The 27227-nt window shown below is 42.8% G+C and overlaps 1 protein-coding gene across 2 annotated transcripts in view; it reads left to right on the top strand.

Annotated features, from left to right (window-relative positions):
- Positions 1-27227, top strand: part of EVC2 (EvC ciliary complex subunit 2) — a 146579-nt gene that overhangs the window by 100170 nt on the left and 19182 nt on the right. For both annotated transcript variants that reach the window (XM_030800954.1, XM_030800953.1), the window contains exon 17: positions 23421-23648. In XM_030800954.1, coding sequence (XP_030656814.1) covers positions 23421-23648 — 228 coding nt within the window. The remainder of the gene's footprint in view (positions 1-23420; positions 23649-27227) is intronic.

Here is a 27227-nt window from a genome sequence, read left to right as displayed (position 1 = left end):
GGCAAGGTCTCCTCTGCAAAGGTGCTGCTTAAGAGTAGACGCTATGTGACCACAGCCTGGGTGCCTGTCTGCCTTCTCCAGCACCCTGCAAAGGGTGGATTCCCAACAGGAGTATGTTCAGTGAATGAATGTATGAAGCCATGCTTTAGAGCTGCTGTTTTTGTTCTTACCTTCCATCTATCTCCTTTTTCTAGCTTTTTTGCTTGTTTTTATTTTAGTGCCGGTGTATTTCTCAGAACACGAATGCATGATCTGGCCAAGAGCCATAGAAACTGCTCTGGGCTCAGTGTCTCCCATCAGGTGTGTCCAGATTGTTGATGTCTTAAGGGATCCAGGAAGTGGCAACCCTATTCTCACCCAGGTTCTATATGAAATTGAGCAGTAAGACAAAGATTAGGCAGACAGAGGCAAAATGTCATCTTCCCTATTGTTAAAGGCTAATTCAAGAGGTATACATCAATGTGAGAGCCAGTGGGCTTGCTAAACTACCTGAGAATTAAACTCCATCACCCAATCACAGTATCACTAGGGGTTTCCTTGTCGGGGGCAGCCTACCCCTAGGGAACCAGAGCAGAAGTCGGGGTCCCAAAGAGAAGTGAGAGAGGTAAGCCAAGCTGTCCCAGTTTATTCCCAGTTTACAGCAAGAAGAGGAGAGAGCTGGAGAGAGGTTGGGTCCTGTGCACATTGAGCTCCTGGCACAGGGAGGAAATAGCCACACTTGGGGGCAGAGGAAGCATTTCCCTGAGTACCGGCTGCTTTGTGATCCTCTGTAAGAGGCGAAACCCGCCAGAGTGAAGGTGACTCTTGTCAGAGAAGAGCTGCAGGTGAAGGGAAAGCTGGGGTTTGGTTTGGCAGAGGGAATGGGTATCCTGGACTGTGCTGGAGGCCACAGTGCACAGAGGGAACCCAGAGGGCTGAAGCTCTGACAAGGCTGCTTTTCTGGAGTGCTGGGTCATGGCCAGTGGATGGGGGAGCAGCCCCATGGAGGAACCTTCTCAAAGGCCAGGCTGAGAAAGAGAAGGGCTGTCTCACCAGCACTCTTGGAGCAGAGTCACAGGATGAATGTCTGAGCGAGAAGGTGATGCAGAGGTGGTAACCCATGGGGACATCAGGTGCAGACCACACTGCTCCCACCCAGTGGCTCAAGGCTGGACCTCAACATCCTCCATAACCCCTCCCTGGCCCCTACCTCGTCTCCCCTTCTCTGTCTCATAATTCTTTCTTTCTTTTTTTTTTTTTTTTTTTTGACACACAGTCTCGCTCTGTCACCCAGGCTGGAGTGCAGTGGCGCAATCCCGGCTCGCTGCAAGCTCCACCTCCCAGGTTCACGCCATTCTCCTGCCTCAGCCTCCCGAGTAGCTGGGACTACAGGCGCCCACCACTATGCCCGGCTAATTTTTTTTATTTTTAGTGGAGACAGGGTTTCACCACGTTAGCCAGGATGGTCTCGATCTCCTGACCTCGTGATCCGCCTGCCTCAGCGTCCCAAAGTGCTGGGATTACAGGCGTGATCCACCACGCCTGGCCTCTCATAATTGTTTCTAATCCATCTCCTCTGTTTCCAGCCTTGCCTAGCATCATTTTTGCCTAGATACGTGCAGCAGGCTCCCTCCTGTTTCCTGTTTGTTACCCCTTCCTTCCTATTAATTCTCCTTGCAGCAGGGAGCACCCTCTTCCTAAAGCCCAGCTGTAATCCCTTACGGATCCTGAACCAGCAGACCCATCTCCTTTTTGGCCAAAACTAGTCATTTTAATAGAAGGAACTAAGCACATTCCTTCCTGTAGTTTTTTCTTTTTCTTTTTTTAAAACCATGTCAACCTGAAATAATTGAAAGAATCAGAACCCAGTTTTCGAGAGTTTATCCAAGAGAAAACCTGGGAATTGCCATCTGGGAAATACAGACTGCAGAGAAATGGGGTCAGCACTCTAAAGCTAAAAGTTAAGGTCTTGCTTGTATAAGAATAAAATAAAGAGATTTAACAGGATTACAACATTTTCTACACAAGGCTAGTTTATAAGTTACAACAGTTTAATTAGTTACGGTTTGTTTTCTTTTCTGTATGGCTTGTTTTCATTTCCTTTCCAATTTAAAAGAGTATATTTAACATTCCGTCTTGGCAAATGTGATAGCCATGAAGTCTGTGTGTGAGAGAAGAGGGAAGTTAATCTATAAGGAAGATCAACAGTGTAGAGGGAAGGGGTCTTTTCTGGTGCCCTCTAGTCATTTACAGCATTTTACAAAACAATGTAGTCTGGGAAGAGGGCTAATCTGTAATCAGAGAAACAAAAGTTCAGCAGCTTAGGTTACAGCTGCCTGTCACATGACTCAGGCCCTATAATCATATTCCGTTAAGGTACCCAATAATTTAAAGTTTCTGCAACTTAGGTTTCAAATTACTTATTTTCACAACCATTTACATTTTCTCTTGGTGGCAAGTATAGAATATTGTTTTCTTTGCCTTTTAGTTTTTTTCTCTTTGTTTTTGCCCTGTTCAGGATTTTTGTTTTATTTAGACATTTTCAATGCTTTATACCTCACATTACCACTTTTCTTTCTTAGTTTCTTTCAATTATTCTTTAGTTTTTAATTCCAGGACTCAATATTATTACTGAAAATACCTTAACCTCATTCTTTTTGTTTGTCACCCATGGTCCTTTAGAAGTTTATTACTCTCCCAGGCCTCTGCTTTCATGACAGTGTATAGAAGAGGGCTCTGTGTGTAATTAAATAGGCTTAGTACACTGTACTAATATGACATAGTGATACTAAAAGAAAAACTGTTTCTAGTCTCTATCAAATTCCTGTCAGATGCCAGTCTTACAGCTGATGCTCTTCATGAGCATGAATCTCCACACTCATCACATTGCTGCAACAACGGCATCTTGAGGTCCATTCTGAGCTCAAAAAGGTTCGTGCCCAACCCAGGGTCCACCACCAGGCATGTGATGGGACCAGGTCTGCCTCAGCCCTCTGTGCAGCGTCTGCTAGTTCACACTGGCATCCTGGCCCCATGTAACGTACTAGTCATCACTTCTTCCATAGCATGAACAAGGGATCCAAGGCAGATGGCGAAGAGACATCTGAGGATCTCCATGCAATGACAGCCTGCCTTGGGAATCCTTGTGTACTGGGCCACCTTATCCAGTTGACACATGAGGGACAGCATCACCAGGGGGCTGTGTGACTTGTTCAGGACCATCCAACTAATGGGTTGTGACCCTTGCAACTCAAAGCCACGTCCATTTGGATAGGAAACCTGGGTCTTTCCAGCTCACCCATCCTAGTCTACTTGCCACACATTCATAGACACCTAAGGAAGTTCCACAAGAGGCATTTGGCAAAAAAAAAAAAAAAAAAAAAAAAAAAGGAAAAAGGAGCAAGACATAAGACACTGACCAAGAAGAACACGGTGCAAGAGTAAAGACCAGCTGAACCAGGCAGGTGAGCCCGGCAGGTGAGCAGAGGCCTTCAAGGGACGGGGAGGTGAAGGGAGCTGGAGGTCTGCGATTCCCTGAGCCTGTCTTGGCACCCTCCCCTGCCCTGAGCTCACGTCTATGGTTTACATTTGGGGCAGACCTTTGTCCTACCTTCCAGCCCACATGCACAAGCCAGACCCTTCACCTGGTCCTGGGCTGAAGACACAGCCATCTGCTCCAGCACCGGAGGAAGGACTGGCCAGTTGTTGCTCCCCAAGGTGTTTCCAAGGGTGATTTAGATTTCGTTTTTGTCTTATGCACTGATTGAAGAACTTACCTCCCTTCCTAAAATGTGATGGCATTTTAATAAGAATGGTGCCTACTTCCTTTGTTTGCATTTTAGTGCCAGGCACCTTGCTAGACACTGTATATGTGTGTATGTGTATGTATTAATATATGCATACAATAGAGGTATATGTATGTGTGTGTGTGTGTACATATGAGCCATCCACATGTGAGTTCTACATATGAGTACCTATATGTACGTCCATAGTCCATATATATGCTAGTGAGGTGTACTGAGAGCTAAGTGCTTTCCATCTATCCACTCTAATCCTCATACAGCCTGTAACAGAAGTGCCACTGTCATTGCTCTATGAGAGATAAGGACTTTGAGGCACAGGGAGGTGAAGTGATTGCAGGGTCACGACTGGTCTTCAGACCTGCATTCTTGCTGCTATGCTGACCTGTGCCTTGTTCATTACGTGTTTACCCTTCCCAATTTCTACCACAAGTAAGAACCATCAACGTCCCTGTTTTATGAACGTGGAAACTGAGTCTCAGAGATGTTAGTGACTTCGCCCAGGTTCCTTTATGTAGCCAGGCAGTGGCAGACAAGGCATGGGAAGCAGAAGCTCTCTGTGCTGTGCCACTGTCACGCCACCTCCTGACCACATGCCCTGATCAGAACTGTCAAAGAATGTTTTCACCAAACAATGGTGGTTATTTCCCACAGTGTGACAATGCAGGGTGAGCGTGCCTTGGCTCCTGCATCTGTGAAATGCGGCTTGTGACAATGATAGCCCACTAGTTGCAGGGCTTTTGTGAGGTGCCTTTTAACTTTGGAGTGGGCTGCAGTGCTCGTCTTCTTTCCCACTAATGGAGCAGCTCCACATGCTACGTGATCCAGGCCTCACAAAGAAAGGCAGACACGAGGCATTTGTCATCTGTGACCTTTTTGTGACAGTCCATCTTCACAGTTGGCCATTTCATTGTGGCAGGTGCCAAGAGAATAGGCACTCTTGAGTTGACAGCTTTGATGTTCCTCCTGAATTTGATCGATTACATCTCTTAGCACTTGCATGGCGGTTGTTCAGATGTTTTATTTGCAGGATAATTGCAGAGGGAAAAATGACAGCTCTCGTTCTGTGAATGCCCATAACTAAGGGTTGCTTGATCATGATATTAATCATGGTTTTCCAGAGAAACAGAACCCATAGCAGATAGATAGATAGATAGGGAGGTAAGTGGGCAGATAGATAGGAGGAGATTTTTTCAGATTTATTCAGGGAATTGGAACATGCAATTATAGATGCTGAGAAGGTCCACTGTCTGCCATTTGGAGGCTATAGAACCTGCAAAACTGGTGGTATAATTCAATCTCAAGGCATGAGAACTAGGGGAGCTGCTGGTCTAAGTCTGAGAGACCCAAGGCCAGAGAACCAGGAGTACTTTAGGTGTCCAAGGGCAAGGAGAAGACGGATGTCCCATCTCTGGAAGAGAAAGAGAATTCACCCTTTTCCCAACTTTCTGTTCTATTCAGGCCCTGGGGATTCGATGATGCCCACCAACATTGGGGAGGGTAATCTTTACTATGTGCTGATTCAGATACTAATCTCTTCTGGGCTGGCATGGTGGCTCATGCCTGTAATTCCAGCACTTTGGGAGGCTGAGGCAGGTGAATCACTTGAGGTCAAATTCGAGATCAGCCTGGCCAACATGTTAAAACCCAGTCTCTACTAAAAATACAAAAAAATTAGCTGGGTGTGGTGGTGCACACTTGTAATCCCAGCTACTTGGGAGACTGAGGCAGGAGAATTGCTTGAAGCTGGGAGGCAGAGGTTGCAATGAGCCAAGATTGCGCCATTGCACTCCAGCCTGAGCGACCGACCAAGACTCTGTCTCAATAAAATAGAATAATAAAATAAAAAGATGTTAATCTCTTTCAGAAACATCCTCACAGACACACCCCAAAATAATGTTTTACCAGCCACCTGGGCACCTCTTAGCCCAGTTCAATGACACATAAAATTAACCATCACAGTCATGTCTTGAGAGTGGGAGGTCCCTTGGAGTTCATGAAGCTGGAAAGATGGAGCTGCATCTTGCTGACACTGCCCAAGAGGCCCACTGTGGAGCCCAAGCCAGGCAGGCCGTGTGGTGTCCCCAGAGGGACTTTGACTTTTTGACTTCACTGTTGGGCAGCAGAGTATGCTGGGACTAGGAGCACCTGCTGGGTGACCCCTTTCTTTACTGAAATCTTCAGCATATATCCATGCCAACCCTCAGCCCCAAATTGATGTGGCCCTTGTCTGGACTCTTCCATCCAATGGAAGGGGAAAGAGAGGCCAGGAGGCGTTGGGAGAATTGTCCGCAGCCACACCAGCATCGAGTGGTGGAGTTGGTGTGTCTGCCTCCATAGCCCAGGCCTGTGGCTGGGACTGCAGGGAGCTGTTAGGATGAGAAGGCCTTCACCTCCCAAGATGACTCTTTGTGTTCTTCCCACTGCCTCCCCTGTCTCCTCCCCTTTCTCCCATTTTCTGTCTTCTCCTTGCCCTTCTCTGCTCTCCCCCATGCCTGTTCCTTCTGCCTCCTTCTTTAGGGAATGTTTTGTGTGGTGGTTTCTCTGCGCTAGGCAGTTTTAAGTTTCTGCTTTTGAGATGTTCACAGTTTCAGGTAAGCAGCCAGTTCTTCCATCAAGCATTTGGAAGTTTGCATCCTGCTTTCAGATAGAAAACCCTCCTGACTACTGTGTAACTCTACCTTGAACGAGTGGCTGTGCAACTAATTCAGAAAGACTTGTGTGACTGATTCCTGGAGGAAAGGAGAGACCGACAAATACGAGCCTCTGGCTGCCACTTTTTCTGTACAGCTGGTGGATTAAGGGAGGAAGGTGTCAGCTCTGGTCACAGGTAGCTATCCCGTGGGGCCAAAGTGACCAGATGAGAAATGGGAGAGTCAGCTATAGATGTCTGGTCCTTCTGATGGACTGATTACAAATGCAGAGACACAGAATTTGCAGCCTGGAAGGCATTGGAGGGCATATATATATTTTAGAATAAGTTAATCAAGTTTCTGAATAAATTTCTATTATGATTGCATTAAACTTACAGATTCATTTAGTACTTGCCTATCCTATCCAAAAATGTAGAATATTTCTTATTTGGAGCTTCTTTTAGGAGCTCTAGTGAAATTTTACAGTTGTTTTCATGAGTAAGGAGACCGTACATCTCAATTTGCTTGAGACGGTCCCAGTTTCCTTATCATCCCCATGTCCCTTCCCATGCCCTCCCTTTCTCTCTCAGCTTAGGAGAGAAATCATATGGTGACCTTATATGTAAGGTCTTGTGTATTCTTTATGGTGATTCCCAGACACAGTATAGGTTTGGCTGTAATTGTGAGTGATTCGATTATATGTTTTAGATTATTCAATGCTGGCATAAAACATGTAACTAATTTTTATAAGCCTTTCCAGACTCCTGTATGCTGTCCTGGGAGCCAGACTGCTGGCTCAAGAGTCCTAGCTCTGCCATGTTCTAGCTGTGTAACCTTGAGCAAGTTATTTAACCTTTCTGCCCCTTAATGTACTCATCATTCAAGTGTGGATAATAGAAGCGCCTACCTCCTAGGATTTATCTGTTGATTCCGTTGATGTTTTGTGCAGTCATAATGTCAACAAATGATTACAACTTTGTAGCCTCCCAATTCTTACACCTTGTTTCTTTCTCTAATTGCTGTTTCAATGTCCTTATCTGCGTGTTCCACCATCTCCCTCATTTCTATTGATGTGGTTTTTCTCTGGTTTGTGGATCTTATATTCCTGCTTCTTTGCATGCTTGGTAATTTTTGATTGGATGCTGGGCATTGTAAATTTCATGCGTTGGGTGCTGGATTTCATTGTGTTCTCTTTAATAGGGTTAGAGCTCTGACAAGTAGTTGAATTACCTGGAATCAGTTTTATCCTTTGAAGACTTGCTTTTAAGCGCGCTTGGCTTGGGTTAACAGCTGTGTTTAATCAAGACTAATTTATTCCCACCACCAAGGTGATGCCCGTCTGTGGATTCCACCAAAAGTGTTATTGATTTGTTATTCATTTCTAATTTCATTGCATCTTAGTTAGAGATCAAAGTATGTATAAAGATTCTTTGGAATGTATTGAGGCTTACCTTGTGGCTTTATACTAGGTCTGCTTTAAAAGATTTGTTCTCAAAAAGGCTGGGTGTTTTCCACTGAGTATGGAAAAGGGAGCATTAGGAAGTGGGTGGGAGCCGGGTCATGAGGTCTGCAAGGCTGCACTTAGCATCTCAGACATTTCGAAGTAAAATCAACCAGATTTAGGCATTTTGTAGAGAATATTTGGTGGGGAGTACCAGTGGGGTGGTCTCTGTTGGTCCGTCCTCGTCTCCTAACCTCTGCTGTGGTTGGCTTAGGGGGTTTGGGCCTCATCTTAGTTTGACCTAGTCCTTTCCTTCTGTGTGTCAGCCTGTGCTGAAAGTTACAGCAGTCCCATCAGGAAGGGGTTGGCTTCTGTGAACCTACAGGTCCCTGTGGCACAGGAAGGTCTCATGCCACAGCAAGGATACGGTTAACCTGAGGGGAGAATGTCAAAGTTGCTGTAAGTGATGCTCAGTTGGATCAGTCCCACCACCCTCCCCAGTGCAGTGTCCACTCGGTGCAGGGACATTCTGGCCACCTGCCCTGGCCTCAAGCCAGTCTCCTCAGCTTGGGGCAAGTTTGTCAGATCTGTTGGACTGTAAGGCTGTCACTCAAAATGCCTCCTGGCCAAGCCCTTCTTTGCTGAGTTCCTGGGCAGGACAGAGAATGTGCCTTCTTTCTCTTGCCTCAACATCTGAGTGAGTCCACAAAGCAGATTGGAGACACAGCACAAATTATGCGGTTCATGTTTTACTTACCAATGATTGGAAATAGATCTGTCTGTCCGCATCTATCTATGTATCTATCTATCTATCCATCCATCTATCTGTCTGTCATCTGTCTATCTGACCCTTGAACAACATGGGGGTTGGGGTGCTGACCCCTCCCACACAGGTGGAGCCCAACAGGCTCACCACGTTAAAGAAACAAAAATCAAAGTTTCAGAGGCTATTGTGTCTATGATTTATAGAGCAGAGTTCCCAAAGACAAGGTAGCTCCAACAGAAAGAGACAGAGCACACTCCAGAGATCTGCAGGGCATCCTCAAGTCTTCGGCTAAGTCCTGCGCGTGATGTGCATGAGTAGAACTCGTGTGTAACATCTGACTCCCCCCAAATATGCCATTATACTAATAGCCTACTGTTGACAGAAGCCTTACAAATAACATGAACAGTTGAGTAATACATATTTTGTATGTTATTAAATATGTGTAAGACAGTAAGCTAGGGAAAAGAAAATGTTATTAAGAAAATCATGAGGAAGAGAAAATATATTTACTGTTCACTAAGTGGAAGTGGATCATCATAAAGGTCTTCATCCTCATCATCTTCACATTGAATAGGCTGAGGAGGAGGAGTAAGAGGAGGGATTGGTCATGCTGTCTCAGGGGTGGCAGAGGTGGAAGAGTTGAAGGAGGTGGAAGGGGAGGCAGGAAACGCAGACACACTCAGTGTAACTTAAAATATTTTAATTGATACAATATTTGTACATATTTATAGGATGCATGGTAATATTTTGTTACATACATAGGATGTATAATGATCAAGTCAGGGTATTTAGGATATCTATCACCCCATGTATTTATCATTTCTATGTGTTGGAAACATTTAAGTCCTCCCTTCTTGTTATTTTGAAATAGAAAATACATTGTTATTAACTATAGTCACCCTAATCTGCTATTGAACACTGTGTCTTATTTCTTCTATCTAACTGTATGTTTGTACTCATTAACCAGCCTCTTTCGTCTCCCCCACACCCTTCCCCACCTGTGGTAACTATCCTTCCACCCTCTACCTCCATGAGATCAGTTTTTTTGCTCACATATATGAGTATGAACATGTGATGTTTGTCTTTCTGTGGCTGCCTTATTTCACTTAACATTGACGTAACTTTAATTGAAAGCAAATCCACATGTAAGTGGAAACAGGCAATTCAAACCCATGTTATTCAAGAGTCAACTGCTTATCTACCTATCTATTATCTATTTCTGCCTTTTGCTTTACTCCAAAACGTGAAGATTTTTGATATCAATATATGAGAGTTCCCTTGTTACTTTTCACAGCAGCATAGCATTTTACCGTATATGTGAGCCTTAAGTGATTTCGTCAGCCCTCAACTACTGGATGTTTAGGTTGTTTTCAACCCCTTGATATTTTAAACAGTCCTAGACCCTCTGCATATATCCTACACCCTCTGTAGTGAAGCAGTCGGAGCAACTATTACTATCTCCATTTCACAGATGAGAATACTGAGGCTCAGAAAGAGTGAGAGGCTTATCCAAGGTCGCAAAGCTGGTACATGGTAGAACAGAGCCTAAAGCACAGGCCTCTCCATTTCCATCCCTGCATTTAACTAGCAGATCCATTTGATGGATCCAGAAATGAAAGGACATGTCAGTTCCTCTTTGGTGTGATTCTTGTGCTGTTTTTCAACAGCGTACACACAAATTTCTCACAAATAATCTTTAGGAACACTTAAATATAAATGAAAATGACATAACCATATTTCCTTTTCACCCATTATTTCTGGTCTTATTATAATGATCTTGCTCTCTGTCTGCATGGCACATCTACCATGTATCTGTTCACCCATCCATTATTCATTCACTGTTTCCAGATTTCATGATGTGTCATGCATGCACCGTTCACTAGAAATGCCTTCATTCAGAAGTGAAACTCCTGATTGCCAGCGACGGTGCATCCTATTGTGTTTCTGCAGCTGCCTCGGCAATTATGCAGGGGTAGTTGGTTCTTGTCAGGAATGGCCCTTCACACTCTCTGACTTCAGAAGGGACTAGAGTTTCAGCATCAGAATAATGTGCTGCTTTTCAGTGACCTGACAAGAGAGAACCCTGATAGTCCTTAAAGAGCTCAGAAAAGAAGGCATGTTGAAAGGGAATCCATTTAGGAAGGGAAGCGAAAAATCTATCCATTCATAAAGATTGGGAAAGTCTGCAGACAGTTATCCTCACATCTCCCCTTGCCCCGTCTTATCCCTTGAGGCAGCCTCTGTCAAATTCATCTCCCTGAAGCACCATTTTGAGAGACATTCCATAGCTTCCCACTGACCCCAGTAAAATTCAGATTCCTGAGCTTGGCATTCAAGGCCTCATGATCAGACTTCATCTTACCTTTCTAATCTATTCAGTTTGTACCTTTCACATGCCAAAAGGTTACCATGGCTATCTTTGGATGGTTTTAATTTAGTAACTTTTCTCCCACTTTTCTAGATTGTCTATTTTTAAATTTTACTTTTCATTTTTATCAAACATACACGTGCCTTCTTTTAAAGAGTCAAATAATTTTATAAGGCTTGTGCTGAAAAAAGAGTAGCTTCCCCCAGCCATGCACACACACACACACACACACACACACACACACACACACATTTTCAGCTCCCCAGAGTTAACAGCTTCTAACTGTTTAGCTTGGTCTTTTGGTGCTTACCTCCATAACTCTAAATAGCATACTTGCTTTGCTACTTCTTGATTTCTGTAATTTGGGATTATCTATTTCCTTTATAAAAGATGAGGATTTACTCTATTTTACTCTCTTCACTCAACCTGTACCACATATCCACCCTTTTATTATCCTCCACCATAGTTAGGTCAGTATTTATGGCTTCTATGATTATAAGCATGTAAATGTTACCTACAGTTGAATCTTGTAGGAAACTAGAATCCTTTTTCTTTACTGTATAACTTTTTGTTTTTCCCGGAGTTAATATTGTCCTTTAGTTTCCTTAGGAAACTATTTTACTCTTTTTCTTCTCTAAACCTGGACCACATATCAGCTCTTTCCTCATCCCCCACCATAGTTAGATCAGTATTTATGGTTTCTGTGATTATAAGCACTTAAATATTATTCACAGTTGAATCTTGTAGAAAACCGGGATCCTTTTTCTCTACTTTATATCTTTTTGGTTTTCCTAGAGTTAATATTGTTCTTTAGTTTCCTTTTTGGTTACTTTTCTGTGTATTTATCACCAATTTAATCCACTTCTTTTTCCTTTTCTTTTTTTATTTAAGAGGCAAGATCTTGCTCTGTAGCTCAGGGTTGAGTGCAGTGGCACAATCATAGCTTACTGTAACCTTGAACTCCTGGGTGGTACAAGTGATTCTTCTGCCTCAGCCTCCAAGGTAGCTGGGATTACAGGCATGCACCACCCTACTAATTTTTAAAATTTTTCATAGAGACAGGTTTCTCACTACATTGCCCAGTCTGGTCTTGGACTCCTGGCCTCAAGCAATCCTTCTGCCTTGCCCTCCCAAAGTGCAGGGATTATAGGCATGAGCCACCATGCCCAGCTTTATTAATCCTCTTCTTGATAGTAGACCAAATACCCTATCAGGACCATCACACATGTCATGTCTTCTGTTAATCCCATCTTTCACAGCGCATCTCTCCCTCTGCCTCTGATGTGCTCCAGTTGGAAATTGACCTCTGTGCCTCATGCACAGCTGCCATCTTGGGATCACACTATGAATTCCCTTCACCCCTCTCTTTCCTGGTTTCATCCTTGTTTTTAGTGAAACACATCTTTTGTTAGTTTCCTGGGAAAGGGCACATAAGAAACTTAGTATTTTGGAGTTTTTCAGATTTTTCCAAGACTGAAAATGTTTTTATTCTGCCCTCATACTCAACTGATAGTTTGACCAATCTAGAATTCTGGGAAATTTTCCTGAATTTTATTAATGATTACATCTCCTATTCTCTAATTCGTCTTTCTAGAACTGTCAGGATTCCAATGTTGACCTCTTGTCCTTTATTTCTTTTTTTTTTTTCCTTTTTTTTTTACAATTTGTCTTTTTGCTTTACTTGCTGGGAGATAGCCTAAGTTTTCTCTTATAAGCCTTTAATTGAGTTTTTCATTTATGTTTTCGATTTCTAATTCTTCCTCCATCGTCCCAATGCTGTCTTCCTAAAGAAAAAACATTCTCTTATTATTTTGAGGCTGCTATCACTTGCTATATCTTTCTGATAATGTTAATGATTTTTTTTTAAAATTCCTGTATGTTCACTCTTAACCTCCGTGTGCATTAGAGGCTTTCCCAGGTATGTGGTCATCTTTGGTGGTCTGATGATATTTAAGAGTGGGATAAGAAGAAACTGCCTTAAGGCTCTGAGCCTACAGCCAGGGCTCGTAGACTGTAGCCTTCACTCTGGTGGCTGGGCTGGGCCACTCTGTAGGGGAATCTCCAGTGTGAGTATCTTTAGATCTTTCATCAAGTCTTGTTGAATCTCCCAAAGAAGACCACTCCAAGTCTTTTGTCTAGATGGTAAAGGCCTGGCTGCCCAACATTTGGGAAGCCAAATGCAGGAAGAGAGCTGGGGTTTCAGTAGTCAGTATGTAAACTTCCACTAGGGCCCTCTGTTTTCAGATGTGCGTGAGTTTCCTTCCCTAAATTCGGAGACTTTTCCTGAGATTAAATCTCCAGTCATCTGCTGGGTGTAGGGAAGAGAGTGGCCTGCTGAGCAAAGGATGGGTGGGGGGAATTCTGGGAGCCTGTTTCCTAATAAGATGTTTATCCTTTTCTTCTGTTTTAGCTCCATCTTTTACCTCCCACTTCTAGATGTATCTGATGACTACATTTTCTGAGACTTGGGAAGGTAGATTCTGCAGTATAAATTATGTTGCTTCTTGCTTACTCCATAGCTTACTTAGGATTCAGTTTTTTGGGATCTATATAGTTCTTTCCCAATCAGTCATCCAGTTTCTAACTTTCAAAATTTTATCACTGTTGTTTCCTCTCTCATTTCCCCCTTATTTACCCTCTGCCTTAAAGAAAGCACTGGATGCATCTTAAAAATTCACTGTTCTTCACTAGGAGTCTCCACTGTAAAGATTTTTTTATATTGTGCATGTACTTCATCATTAGAATTGAAGAAGCCTCTTTGAAATAGGGGGAAACACTCAATATGGCAAACCATTATTTTTATCTTTTTTGTGCAACTTGAAAGAAATCCGATTTAATAATGATGTGAAATAGGATTTAATCCTATTTAATAATGATGTGAAATAGTGAAAATAATAAAGTAGTAATAATGATGACAGCTACTGTTTAGTAGGTACTCACTAGGCACCAGATACTATTTCCTTTTCGCAGGAAAAACAGACTCAGAGAGCTTAAGCAACTTGCCTTGGTCACTCAGCTAGTTCAGTGGTAAGTTTGTATGTAAGAGTTAATAGACCCACCTTAAAATACAACAAAGCAAAACTATGCCAAGTGATGTGAGGTGATGCCCCTCATTTCTTTGGGGAATTTGTACTTTGATAATGTAGATGATAGGGGTGGTAGAAGTATCTTTCTAGGCATATAAATTAATTTGTCTACGTCTAAAATTTAAGCACTAATGATGCTTATTTAGCAAGATAGTATTTCACTCAACAAACATTAACCCAATGGACCATCAGTGAATCTACTTTCCTCCTGATACAGTATGCCACAGGGAGTTTTAAACATTTCCCATCCTTTTACCTGCTCTGGGTATCTTGAACCCATTCAGCAGAACATGGATTAAACTAACCTGCTTTTTAAGAGGACCAGCCACTAGAATGCGAATCTTCAAATGCACATTTATATTTCAGCAGCGTTTCTTTAGCCTTATTCTCCCAATGTTTGGATGCAAGTTTCTTGATAATGTTACCAGCAGCAAATCTGTACGAATCTGTGGCAACTTTAATTCTTGCCTCCTAAGAAGAAAGAATTTAACCAAGGAGCATAAGACAGAAAGAAACTGAGGCAAGTTTTCAAACAGGAGTAAATGTTTATTGAAAAGCTTTAGAGCAGGAAGAAAAGGAAGTAAAGCACACTTGAAAGAGGGGCAAGCAGGTGACTTGAGAGACCAACTGCACAGCTTAACCTTTGACTTGGGGTTTTATACATTGGCATACTTCTGGAGGGTTGCATCCTGTATTACTCCATTCCCACCCTACTATAAGGACATACCCGAGACTGAGTGATTTATAATGGAAAGAGGTTTCATTGATTCACAGTTCCGCAGGACTGGGGAGACCTCAAGAAACTTACAGTCCTGGCAGAAGCAGGAAGCAAACATATCCTTCTTCACATGGCAGCAGCAAGAAGTGCAGAGCAAAGAGGGAGAAAAATCCCTTATAAAACCATCAGATCTCATGAGAACTCACTCTCAGGAGAACAGCATGGAGGTAATCACCCCCATGATTCAGTTACCTCCTATGACACGTGGGGATTATGAGAACTACAGTTCAAGATGAGATTTGGATGGGGACACAGCCAAACCATATCACATCCCTTCTCCCGTGATTCTTCCCTTGGGGTGGGCTGTTCACATGCACAGTGACCTGCCAGCACTTGGGAGGAGCCACATATGCAGTGTTTTTACAGAAGTTCTGCACATGCTCACTTGAGGCGTTCTTCCTTACCAGTAGAATGTTCCTAGAAGATGATATACTAGTTATACTCTGCCATTTTGTCTCTTAGTGCACATGTGTGAGCCCACTTGCCCAGCTCCTGAGTTCTTATCGGGAAGCTGCTGATCACCAATTTCAGGTTTTTGCTATCTGTTGGGAGACCGCTGTTCCCTGGCACCAGCTGCAACCAATTATTATTTTAAAGAGGCAGTTAACAACCACCTGACCATCACCTGATGGCCACCTGACATTCCTGGTAGTTGGTGGGGCTCTCTCCTGCCCTGCTCATGTCTGACTAGTTACCTACTGTAACAATAAGACCTCTCTCAATGCCTCTCTTGCCACTGGAGGATGTTGCTAATGGCACCACTAGATTCTCTATCCCTTGGCCCACTTTTCTCCAAGGAGGGCATTTGTGATTGGTGGGATTAAAGAAGGAATGGGGCAGGCTCAGCTCAGCCCCCTCCTCTTTGGGAGCCAGCATTCCTGTAGGAAGCCCCTCTTACCTGTTTTTTAAGTGATGAATTTGGTAAGGAGGCCTACTTTTGGGAGATTGTGAATTTGTTTGGATACAGATGTGAGCCACATTCTCCAATCTAGTTTTCATCAATATGAAAGCTGACATTAGGCGCCTAGCTGGCTCACCCTTGCATCTAGTTGTATTTGTTTCCAAACTTGGGCAAGGAGAGGTGTGATTTATTAAACTCTTTAGAATCCCAATAACTCTCTGCTGGTTGACACAGGTAGACTTTACTATATGTTTAAAGGACATTATAATGCATAGAAGAAACTTTTCCTTTGAAATCCACATGTTGTCAGGGAAAAGTAGTAAGGAAGTTGTTTGAACTTCTCGTTTAAAGAGTATTTAGCAGCATATCATTTTGCAAATGAATTTGTATTATTCTCAGTGGCTTGAATATTTAATGAAGCCTGTCATTAATACCTCATAGGAATGCAAATCTGTGTTGTTTCCCAGGATTTCTTCTAGACAAAGGATTAAAACCCTCTCTAGAGACACATTCTCATGGTGCTGGAACCAACAAACTAAGCTTTCCAAAGAAGAAAAAAGAATTTTGGAGAAGCTTTTTTTTTCTTTTTAATTTCACTGTCCATGTTGTTCATATAGTATATACAAAAGGCTTTACACTTCACCCACATTTATGCATGCATTTACGTAAATAAATCTTGAGGTTTCCCTTATGACCATCTAATTCTGCCCTCTGCTCTGCACCTCTGCAGGGGTCTGGGTCTTATGGGACACTTGGACCACCACCCACCCACCCAAGAGGGGAAGATGGAGAGCACACAAAGATAACGTGAAAACCTTAGCGCATGGCAGGCATGTAATAAGGAAGACTTCTGTCAGCTGAAGCATGATGAGGTTCATAAATTTGGAAAGGAGACCTTTATTTCTCATAATGGGTTGTAGCCTGCAGGGTGGCCATTCTGACAGGCTAGGAAGCATAGCCTCTGGTTAGAAGCTGAAAACAGGCACTTAGAGAAAGGGGCAAAGGAAACAGGAATTTATGCTAAATAGGGTGGCTTAATATACATATTTAATAAGCTATAGGAGGAGTCATGAATATTTATGAAAGGAGAAACATGCACCAGTGTCATTGAGCTTCACGCCCCTTCATGGGTCCTGTGTCTCCACCCAAATCTTGTCTTGAATTGTAGTTTACATAATCCCCATGTGTGTCATTGGAGGGACCTGGTGAGAGGTAACTTAATCATGGGGGCAGTTACCCTCATGCTGTTCTCGTGATAGTGAGTGAGTTCTCATGAGATCTGATGGTTTTATAAGGGGCTTTTCCCCCTTTTGCTTGGTACTTCTTGCTGCTGCCATGTGAAGAAGGATGTGTTTGCTTCCCCTTCTGCCATGACTGTAAGTTTCCTGAGGGCTGGGGAGGCAACTAAATCTCTTTTCTTTATAAATTACTCACTTTATAGCAGCATAAGTCTGGACTAATACAGGTCCCATGTACAAAAAAATGGTGGTGCTAGCATGATCTAAGGGTGGTGTTTTCTACCTTCTGACATCAAAATGTGAAGAAGAGGACACTAAAACCCTCACTGAGCATCCTCCATAGACTGTCCAGAACCACTCTGGTCAGTGTGTGTTATCAGGAAGGAATGCTGGTTGGTTGCTTTGTCAAAACAGCAAAAAGGAGGGGCAGTGTCAGGCAGTTAGTTGATATCGGGGTGGAGTCTTTTGGAAGAGCTGGTTTCTGTTTAGCCTTTAGGGAAGAAAACCTAATGATGGTTAGTGAGGGAGGGGGTGTAGCAAGATGTGTCCAACCTCCCATCCCATTATGGCTGGGAACTCAACTTCCAAGGTTTTTCTGGGGTCTCCTTGGCCAACAGTGGGCCCATTCAGTCAGTTAGGGGGCTTAGAATTTTATTTTTATTGATCACCTCTTACCCAATTCTTTCCATGCCTTGCCCATCACTCAACTTTTTCCTGTTCAGGGACATCCAGCTCTCTTGCCCTTCTCACTGTCTGAGGGGAAGCTCTGCCTTCTTGTCCCTGACAGTTCAGGGCCTCTGCAGTATGGGTTCTTCTCCCCACCCCACCTTTACGGCTTCATCTCCCACTTTCCCTCTTAGCTTTTATCTAATTCAGCCTCACAAGTCTCTGTAGGGCCCCCTGCCTCAGTGCCGCTGGTCATGCTGTTCCTCTTCCTGAATGCCTGGATCCTTCAGTGTCTGCTTCAAATGCCAGTGTTGTCACGACCTTCCCTGACCCCTCCACCTTCTCTTTTCTCTAAACCACATAGCACCATATATGGACCTTCCTTATAGACCCCACCATATTTCACCTTCGGTAATAAGAGTATTAACACCAGCACCACCACCAAGGACAACAGCAGCAACATTTGTTAAACACTCTAATGTGTCAGGCACTGTTCTTAGCACTTAACAATATTAGATTATTTAATAATCAGAATAACCCTATGAGGGACTTCTGCTTCTGACCAAGATGGAATAAAAAGTATCAGAATTACCCCTCACCTAAAACAAAACAAACAAAATCTATGGAACAGTGATTCTCAGGATACTGGACAGCAGTCAAAACTGATCCCTAAGAAATAAGAAATAAAGGAGTTCAGCCCTGTCATTGTCCCAGCTTACTGCCCTAAAAGGGTTTCCAGGCTGAGGCACAGCAAGAAGGAACCCAGCAGGTCTACTAGGGTAGACCCCTTGAGTAAAAGAGACAAAGCTAAGAATTTGGGGAAGCCAAGTCAGCTAGATTTCACAGGACAGAATCTCAGAAAAGAAAGAGCTGCATAGAGAAGACTCCACAGGTGTCCACTGGGTCCCCTTGAGTATTCTGCTGAGACCTGCTCAGCACTTCCATGGAAGTGCTGAGCTCAAAGCCAGGGGAAAGACCACCCAAAATACTTAGAGAAAAGAGTACCCAGCATTCACACCAGGCTGGGGATAGTGACAGTTCCTTCCAGCCAAACTAGAAAGCCTCAATTCAGAGGACATCAAATATAGTAATCAAAAAGGTCTTGCCTCGGCAGTGCAAATAATGAGCCCTATGCTGGTCCCACATAAAAGAGCTTAAAAACATAACCCAAAAGGTCAGCCTGTTTCCAAGTAGCTTAACTGCATCTCAGAACAAAGCTGAAGAATAATTATAGAAACACAAAACTATCCAGGACCCAACAAGGTAGAATTTACAATGTCTGTAGTTCAGTTAAAAAGTATCAGGCATGAAATGAACAGGAAAATACAACTCCTCATGAGGAGAAAAATCAATCAATTGAAACGAATCCAGATCTAACACAGATGTTAGGATTGACAGAGAATGGCATTAACCCATTTATGCCTAGTGTCCCATTATTGGAATGCTAAGCTTGTGGGAGTTATTTATATTGTACTGCTCAAGGGCATCACCAAGTTCTGATTTTTCAAACACAAAAAATTGCAACCTCCAGCATAAATGGGGTAAAACAGTTATAATTGTGCTTCATATGTTCCAAAAAGGTTAAGTATAGATATGGAAGATGTAAAAAGATATGTATATGTCTATATTTACGTCTATATCACACATTTTTTTCTCTAGAAGTTTGATTTGCATACACACACACGTGTGTGTGTGTATGGGAATTAACAGCAGATTAGACATTGCAGAAAAAAAGTAGTTAGCTTGGAGATACAGCAATAGAAACTATCTAAAATGAAAACAGAGAAAAGTGAACAGAGTACCTGTGAACCAGGAGACAACTTCAGGTGGCCTAATGTGTGGATAATTGGAATTCCTGGAGAAGAGGAGAGAAAAAGAAGGATGAAAACATACTGGAAGAATTAACGGCTAAAATTTTGCCCAATTTGATGACAACTATAAACTCACAGATTTAAGAAGCTCAGTGAATCCCAAGCATAAGAAACTTGAGGAAAATTTTTCCAAACTACATCATAATCAAATTGCTCCAAACCATTGATAAAGAGAAAATCTTAAAAGCAACTAAAGGAATAAGATACATTATATACACTACAAAGCAAAGAGCAGGTTGACAGCCGATTTCTCATTTCAAATAATTCAAGTGAGAAGACCATGGAGCAATGTCTTCAAAACAATGAGGAAAACCTGCCACCTAAAATTCTTTATTCAGAAAATATATCTTTCAAGAATGAAGATGAAATACATTTTTTTACACTTACAATGCTGAAAGTTTTCCTTACTAAGAGATTCATACTGTAAGAAATGTTATAGGAAATCAGGCAGAAGGATTTTCATAACAGATAGAAATCTAGAACTAAGGGAAGAGACCACCCCTCATATTGTCTTATGCCTAATTTCTACCTCCAAAGAAAGAAGAAGTAAAAAATAAAAGGCAGAAATGAAATCCACAAGCAGACAGCCCAGCACCACACCCTGGGCCTGGTAGTTAAAGATTGACCCCTGACCTAATTGGTTATTTGCATAAAAAAGGCACTGTGAAGATTCCTGTCCTGTTCGGTTCCTTTCTAATTACCGGCGTATGCAGCCCCCAGTCACGTACCCCCTGCTTGCTTAATCAATCATGACCCTCTCACGCAGACCCCCTTAGAGTTGTGCACCCTTAAAAAGGACAGGAATTGCTCACTCAGGGAGCTCGGCTCTTGAGACAGGCATCTTGTCTATGCTCCTGGCTGAATAAACCCCTTCCTTCTTTAACTCGGTGTCTGAGGGGTTTTGTCTGCAGCTCTTCCTGCTACAGAACCACACAAAAAAATGAGCAACGGGAATGGTAACTACATGGGTACTTATGTTAGATTCTCTTTGAATTTTAAAAATCTTCCAAAAATTGACTGATTGTACATCCAATGGAATATTATGCAGCCATAAAAAGGAAATGAAGTTTTCATACAACAGGTAGATGAACTTCGAAAACATTATGCGAAGTAAAAGAAGCCAGACACAAAAGGTTGTTATTCTGTAGTTCCATTTATATAACATATCCAGAATAAGGAAAATCGTGGAAACAGAAGATTGGTAGTTGCCAAGGACTTGGGGGTGGGAAGACTGGGGAATAATTGCTTAAAAGGTGTGGCATTTGCTTTTGCTTTAGGGATGGTGAAAATGTTCTCAGACTAAATAGAGGTGGGGGCTACTCAATCCTAAATGTCACTTAATTATTGACTTTAAAGTAGTAAATTTTATGTTATGTGCATTTCACTTCAATACAAGAAAATTTTCAAGATTGACTTGTTTCAATGAAAATAATAACAAAGCAGTGTGACATTTATAACGTATATACAATTAAATGTATGACAGAAATAGCACAAAGACCAGGAAGTACGAAATGGAAGTAAATTAGCATAACGTTTGTAAGCTGAGCTGAGACAGGTCTCAATCAATTTAGAAAGTTTATTTTGCCAAGGTTAAGGACACACACCCATGACACGACCTCAGGAGGTCTTGATGACGTGTGCCCAAGGTGGTTGGGGCACAGCTTGGTTTTATACATTTTAGGGAGGCATGAGACATCAATCAATATGTGTAAGATGTACATTGGTTTGGTCCAGAAAAGTGGGACAACTTGAAGTGGGGGCTTCCAGATCATAGTTAGATTAAAAGATTTTCTGATTGGCAATTGGTTGAAAGAGTTATTGTCAATAGAAAGGAACATCTGGTGGGAATTGAACAATGAGAACTCATGGACACAGGGAGGGGAACATCACACTCTGGGGACTGTTGTGGGGTGGGGGGAGGGGGGAGGAACAGCATTAGGAGATATACGTAATGCTAAATGACGAGTTAATGGGTGCAGCAAAACAACATGGCACATGGATACCTATGTAACAAACCTGTACATTGTGCACATGTACCCTAAAACCTAAAGTATAATAATAATAATAAAAAAAAAAAGGAACATCTGGGTTACACTAAGGGGGTTGTGGAGACCAAGGTTTTATCATGCAGATGAAGCCTTCAGGTAGCAGGCTTCAGAGAGAATAGATTGTAAATGTTTCTTACCAGACTTAAAGAGTCTGTTCTAACTGAAATTCCAAAAGGAAAGGAGGGTATAAGAAGACATGTTCAGCTCCCCCTTACCATCATGGCCTGAACTGGTTTTTCAGGTTGACTTTGGCATACCCTTGCTGAGAGGAGTGGTCCATTCAGATGGTTGAGCGGGGGGCTTAGAATTTTATTTTTGGTTCTTGTACTCCATGTGAAGTGATATATCAATTGAAGGTACTTGGGATAAGTCAAAGATGTGTACTATAAACCCTAAAGCAGCCACTAAAATAACAAAACAGAGCTATAGCTAATAAAGCAACAAAGGGAGGGAAGGGGGAAGCATAAGAGATCCTCAACCCAGAAGAAGTCGGTAAAAGGTAAATCTCAAAATAATTATCTTCAGTCAAAACAGCTAGACAGGTCGGGTGCGGTGGTTCACGCCTGTAATCCCAGCACTTTGGGAAGCTGAGGCGGGTGGATCACTTGAGGCCAGGAGTTCAAGACCAGCCTGGGCAACATGGTGAAACCCCATCTCTACTAAAATTACAAAAATTAGCAGGGCGTGGTGGTGCATGCCTGTAATCCCAGCTACTCGGAAGGCTGAGGCAGGAAAATCACTTGAACTCAGGAGGCGGGGGTTGCAGTGAGCTGAGATTGCACCACTGCACTCCAGCTTGGGTGACAGAGCGAGACTCTGTCTTAAAAAAAACAAAACAAAACAAAAAAAACGCTAGATAAAAAAATAGGTACTGTATAATTCACTTATCAAAAAAAAAAAACTCTAGAAAATGCAGACTTGTCAGTTGTAACTGAAAGCACATCAGTGGTTGCTGAGTGGGGGGCAGGGGGTGGGATTACCAAGAACGTGGTTGTATTCACTACCCTGGTTGTAGTGATGGTTTCATAGGGGTAGAAATATGTCAAAATTTATCACATTGTGTACTGTAAATATGTGCAGGTTATTGTAAAGAAGTTATACTTCAATTAAGCTGTTCTGATAAAAAACAAACTAAACTCTGTGTGTTGGATGGTATTATTTTCTCCACTTTATAGATGAAGAAGCGTAGGCATGCAGAGCTTAGTGACTTGCCCGAGGTCAAGTAAACCCTGGGCACCTGGTTTGAAGCCTACATGGAACAAAACAAACATAGAGAAGTGAGACCGCTTCAGTGGGAACTATAACCCAAAGGACAAATAGTAGAATTTCAGGAAGGGAGGATGGGAAGACATTTTAGTCATCGCAAAGACCACGAACCACAGACACAAAGTGCATGGTGTGTAGAGCACAGCACGCAGTTGGGAAGGGGAGTCCCAGTTGTGCATGTGTGAGTGGGGTAGGGGCAAAAGAACAGACCAGACCTGTCCAGGGGGACCTTGGCTGGGACTGGGGTGGGGAGCTCCTTGGATCCCATGCTAAGGAGTTGAACTTCCATCCTCTAGGACATGGAGAGGCTTAAAAGTGTTTTCAGAAGGAGAGCAATGGGCTCAGGTGACTCTTGACGATACACATGGAATGAAGGGCTCCCCAAGCCCCCTGGCGTCTTCATAAGCAGGGACAGCCTTGTCTGATGTTGCTCCCTGCAGGTTCCCAGGGTGTCTCCATTGTAAACCTTTGGTGGTTCTCAGAATCCCAGGTCTGTGAGCTCTGAAAGGCTGTTTGTTCTCCTCCACCCTCCTCTACTCACTGCTCTCTGGGTTTGGGTCCATCCCTGTCCCCTCCCAGGTTCGAGGTGAATTGCTGCGGGAGAGAGTGCAGCGGCTGGAGGCACAGGAGGGAGGCTTTGCACAGTCGCTTGTTGCTCTGCAGTTCCAGAAGGCGGCCCGGGTGACCGAGACCCTGTCGGCCTACACCGCCCTCCTCAGCATCCAGGACTTGCTCCTGGAAGAGCTGAGTGCGTCTGAGATGCTGACCAAGTCGGCCTGCACACAGATCCTGGAGTCGCACAGCCGGGTGAGTGCAGGCGCTGGGAAGGAGAGGGGGACAGAGCTGGTTCTTTCTGGTACCTACCTCTGCATCTTCCCCTGTGGAATAGGCTGCAACCCCTGTCCTGTCTGTGCTGGGGGATTGTGGTGAGGATTAAATGAAGTGACTTATTGGAGAGTACTTTGCACTCTCACAACCAAAGATGGCTCTATTTCATTGCTCTGAGAAGTAACCCTTTTGGATTTTAACATCTCTGAAACTTGGCAGGTGCCATGGTTTCATTGGCAGTATTGTTTCTTTCATTGTGCTAGGGAGGACAACAGTGTATCTTCCAATTAGCAGCATCCTAGATGCAACAATGTATTGGGTTATTTATTATTTTAAAAATTCTAATTATTAGCATTATCGCAACATGCTACATTCTTTCCAAAATGTGAGAGGTATATCCGTAAAACAAAAGCTATGATAATAACTGTTTTGGTGACTAATTTTAGGTCTTTTATGTGTAGATTTTAGAATTTCATTTATTATCTATTATTATCATAATTACTTATAATAAGGAAAAAAACCCCTCACATTTATTGAAACCCTGGTATGGGGAGGGAAGCACTCCTAAGTTGTGAATAGACATGCTCTCACTTCAGTGTTAATGATTCTTTACTTAGTTATACTTATTAAGACAGGAGAATCGCTTGAACCCAGGAGGTGGAGGCTGCAGGGAGCTGAGATCATGCCACTACACTCCAGCCTGGGTGAGACAGAGCGAGACTCCCTCTCAAAAAAAAAAAAAAAAGTATGTTTCTTCTGAAATATAGCATAAAAAAATAAAAAACAAAACTACCATAGAATTGATAAAGTGAAGAGATTTTTTTGAAAAAAGTCTTATAAAATATACAAACCCTTGGCAAGAGTAACCATTAAAAAATATAAAAGACAATAATATTAAGAATATAAAAAGCAACATGACTATAGATGCAGTAGAGTTTTTTAAAATAAGAGAATGTTATGAACAGCTTTATACAGATGAATTCAAAAACTGAAATGAATTCAAAAACTAGAAAAATGCAAATCACCAAAATTGGCTTAAGTAGAAAAAAAGTCTGTATAACCCTGTTGCCATGAAAGAAATTGATTCGGTACTTTAAAATCTTCCAAACCCACACAAAAGACACCCAACTCCAGTAGTTTTGTAGATGAGCATTGCCAAAGTTTAAGGTATTTTGCCAATCTCATATATGAATTATTCCTGGTGTTAGAAAAATAGGGAGTATTCCTCAACTTATTTTATCATGCTAGATAACTTTAACACCAAAACTGGACATGAACAGTACCAGAAAGAACAATTATACTTCAATCTTGCATGTGAACATAGATGTACCATTTGAAAACAAAATAGCAGAATACAGCCATCTATAAAAAATTAATACATTATGGACAGGTTGGGTTTATTCTAGGAATATAAGGTTGGTTTAACGTTAAAACATCCATTTCCAAAATCCACCTGATTAACAAATTAAAGGGGAGTGACTCGTGATCATTTTAGTATATAGTGAATAAGTCTTTATATTAATCTGTTCTTGCATTGCTATAAAGAAATACCCTGAGAGTGGGTAATTTATAAAGGAAAGAGGTTTAATTGGCTCATGGTTCCACAGGCTATACAGGAAGCATGATGCATCTGCCCAGCTTCTGGGGAGGACTCAGGAAACTTACAATCATGGTAGAAGGTGAAGGGGAAGCAGGCATGTCTTACGTAGCCAGAGCAGGAGGAAGAGAAATAGGAGGAGGTGCCACACACTTTTAAACAACCAGATCTCATAATAACTCCATCACGAGAACAGCACCGAAGGGATCGTGCTAAACAATTCATGAAGGACCCCTGTGATCCAGTCACCTCCCACCAGGCTCCACCTGCAACACTGGGGATTACAATTCGACATGAGATGTAGTCCCACCCAAATACCATGTTCTTCTCACATTTCAAAATATAATCTTGCCTTCCCAACAGTCCCCCAGAGTCTTAACTCATTCCAGCATTAACTCAAAAGTCCAAAGTCCAAAGTCTCATTTGAGACAATTATAAGTCCATTCCACCTATGAGCCTATAAATTAAAAAACAAGTTAGTTACTTCCAGTGATGCAATGGAGCCACAGGCATTGGGTAAATATTCCTGTTCCAAAAGGGAGAAATTGGCCAAAAGAAAGGGGCTATAGGCCCCATCGGGGCAAGTCTGAAATGCAGGATGGTAGTCATCAAATCTTAAAGCTCCAAAACAATCTCCTTTGACTCTATGTCTCATATTCAGAACATGCTGGTCCAAGGGATGGGCTCCCAAAGCCTTGGGCAGCTCAGCCCCTGTGACTTTGCAGGATTCAGCCCCAACAGCTGCTCTCAAGGGCTGGTGTTGAGTGCCTGCAGTATTTCTAGGCACCGGATACAAGCTGTCAGTGGATCTACCATTCCAGAGTCTAGAGGATAGTGCCCCGCTTATCACAGCTCGGCTAGGCAGTGTCCCAATGGGGACTCTGTGTGGGGGCTCCAACCCCACATTTCCCCTCCACACTGCTCTAGTAGAGGTTCTCCATGAGGGCTCTGCCCCAGCAGAAGGCTTCTGCCTGGACATTGTGGCTTTTCCATATATCCTCTGAAATCTAGGCGGAGGCTCCCAAGACCCAACTCTTTCATTCTGTGCACCTGCAGGCTTAACACCACATGGAAGCTGCCAAGGCTTACAGTTTGCATCTTCTGAGCAGTGGTCCAAGCTGTACCTGGGGTCCTTTGAGCTGAGGCTGGATGCAGGGAGCAGGGTCCCAAGGCTGCACAGGGCAGTGGGGCACTGAGCCTGGCCCAGGAAACCATTCTTCCCTCCTAGACCTCTGGGGCTGTGATTAAACGGCTGCCGTGAAGTTCTCTGAAAAGCCTTCTTTTTCCCATTCTCTTGGCTATGGTAGGCTGCAAAGTTTCCACACTTTTACACTCTGCTTTCCTTTTAAATATAAGGTCCAGTTTCAGGTCATTTCTTTGCTCACACATATGAGCATAGGTTGTTAGAAGCAGCCAAGTCACATCTTGAATGCTTTGCTGCTTAGATATTTCTTCCACCAGATACCCTAAATCATTACTCTCAAATTAAAAATTCCACAGATCTCTAGAGTAGGGGCACAATGCCACCAGTCTGTTTGCTAAAGCATGGCAAAAGTGACCTTTACTCCAGTTCCCAATGAGTTCCTCACTCCATCTGAGACCTCCTCAGCCTAGAATTCATTATCCATATCACAATCAGCATTTTGGTCATGTAACAAGTCTCTAGGAAGTTCCAAACTTTCCCTCATCTTTCTGTATTCTTCTGAGCCCTCCACACTCCTCCAGTCTCCTTTGGTTACCCAATTCCAAAGCTGCTTTCACATTTTCAAGTATTGTTGTAGCAATGTCCACTCCTCAGTACCAATTTTCTGTATTAGTCTGTTCTCACATTGCTATAAAGAAATACCTGAGACTAGGTAATTTGTAAGGAAAGGAGGTTTAATTGGCTCATGATTCTGCAGGCTGTACAGGAAGCATGATGCATCTGCTCAGCTGCTGTGGAAACCTCAGGAAACTTACAA

Source organism: Nomascus leucogenys, chromosome 20, assembly GCF_006542625.1.
Source record: "Nomascus leucogenys isolate Asia chromosome 20, Asia_NLE_v1, whole genome shotgun sequence".
NCBI classification, from domain to species: domain Eukaryota; kingdom Metazoa; phylum Chordata; class Mammalia; order Primates; family Hylobatidae; genus Nomascus; species Nomascus leucogenys.
Note: the sequence above shows the minus strand (reverse complement) of the source record. Positions and strands in the feature narration are given on the sequence as shown.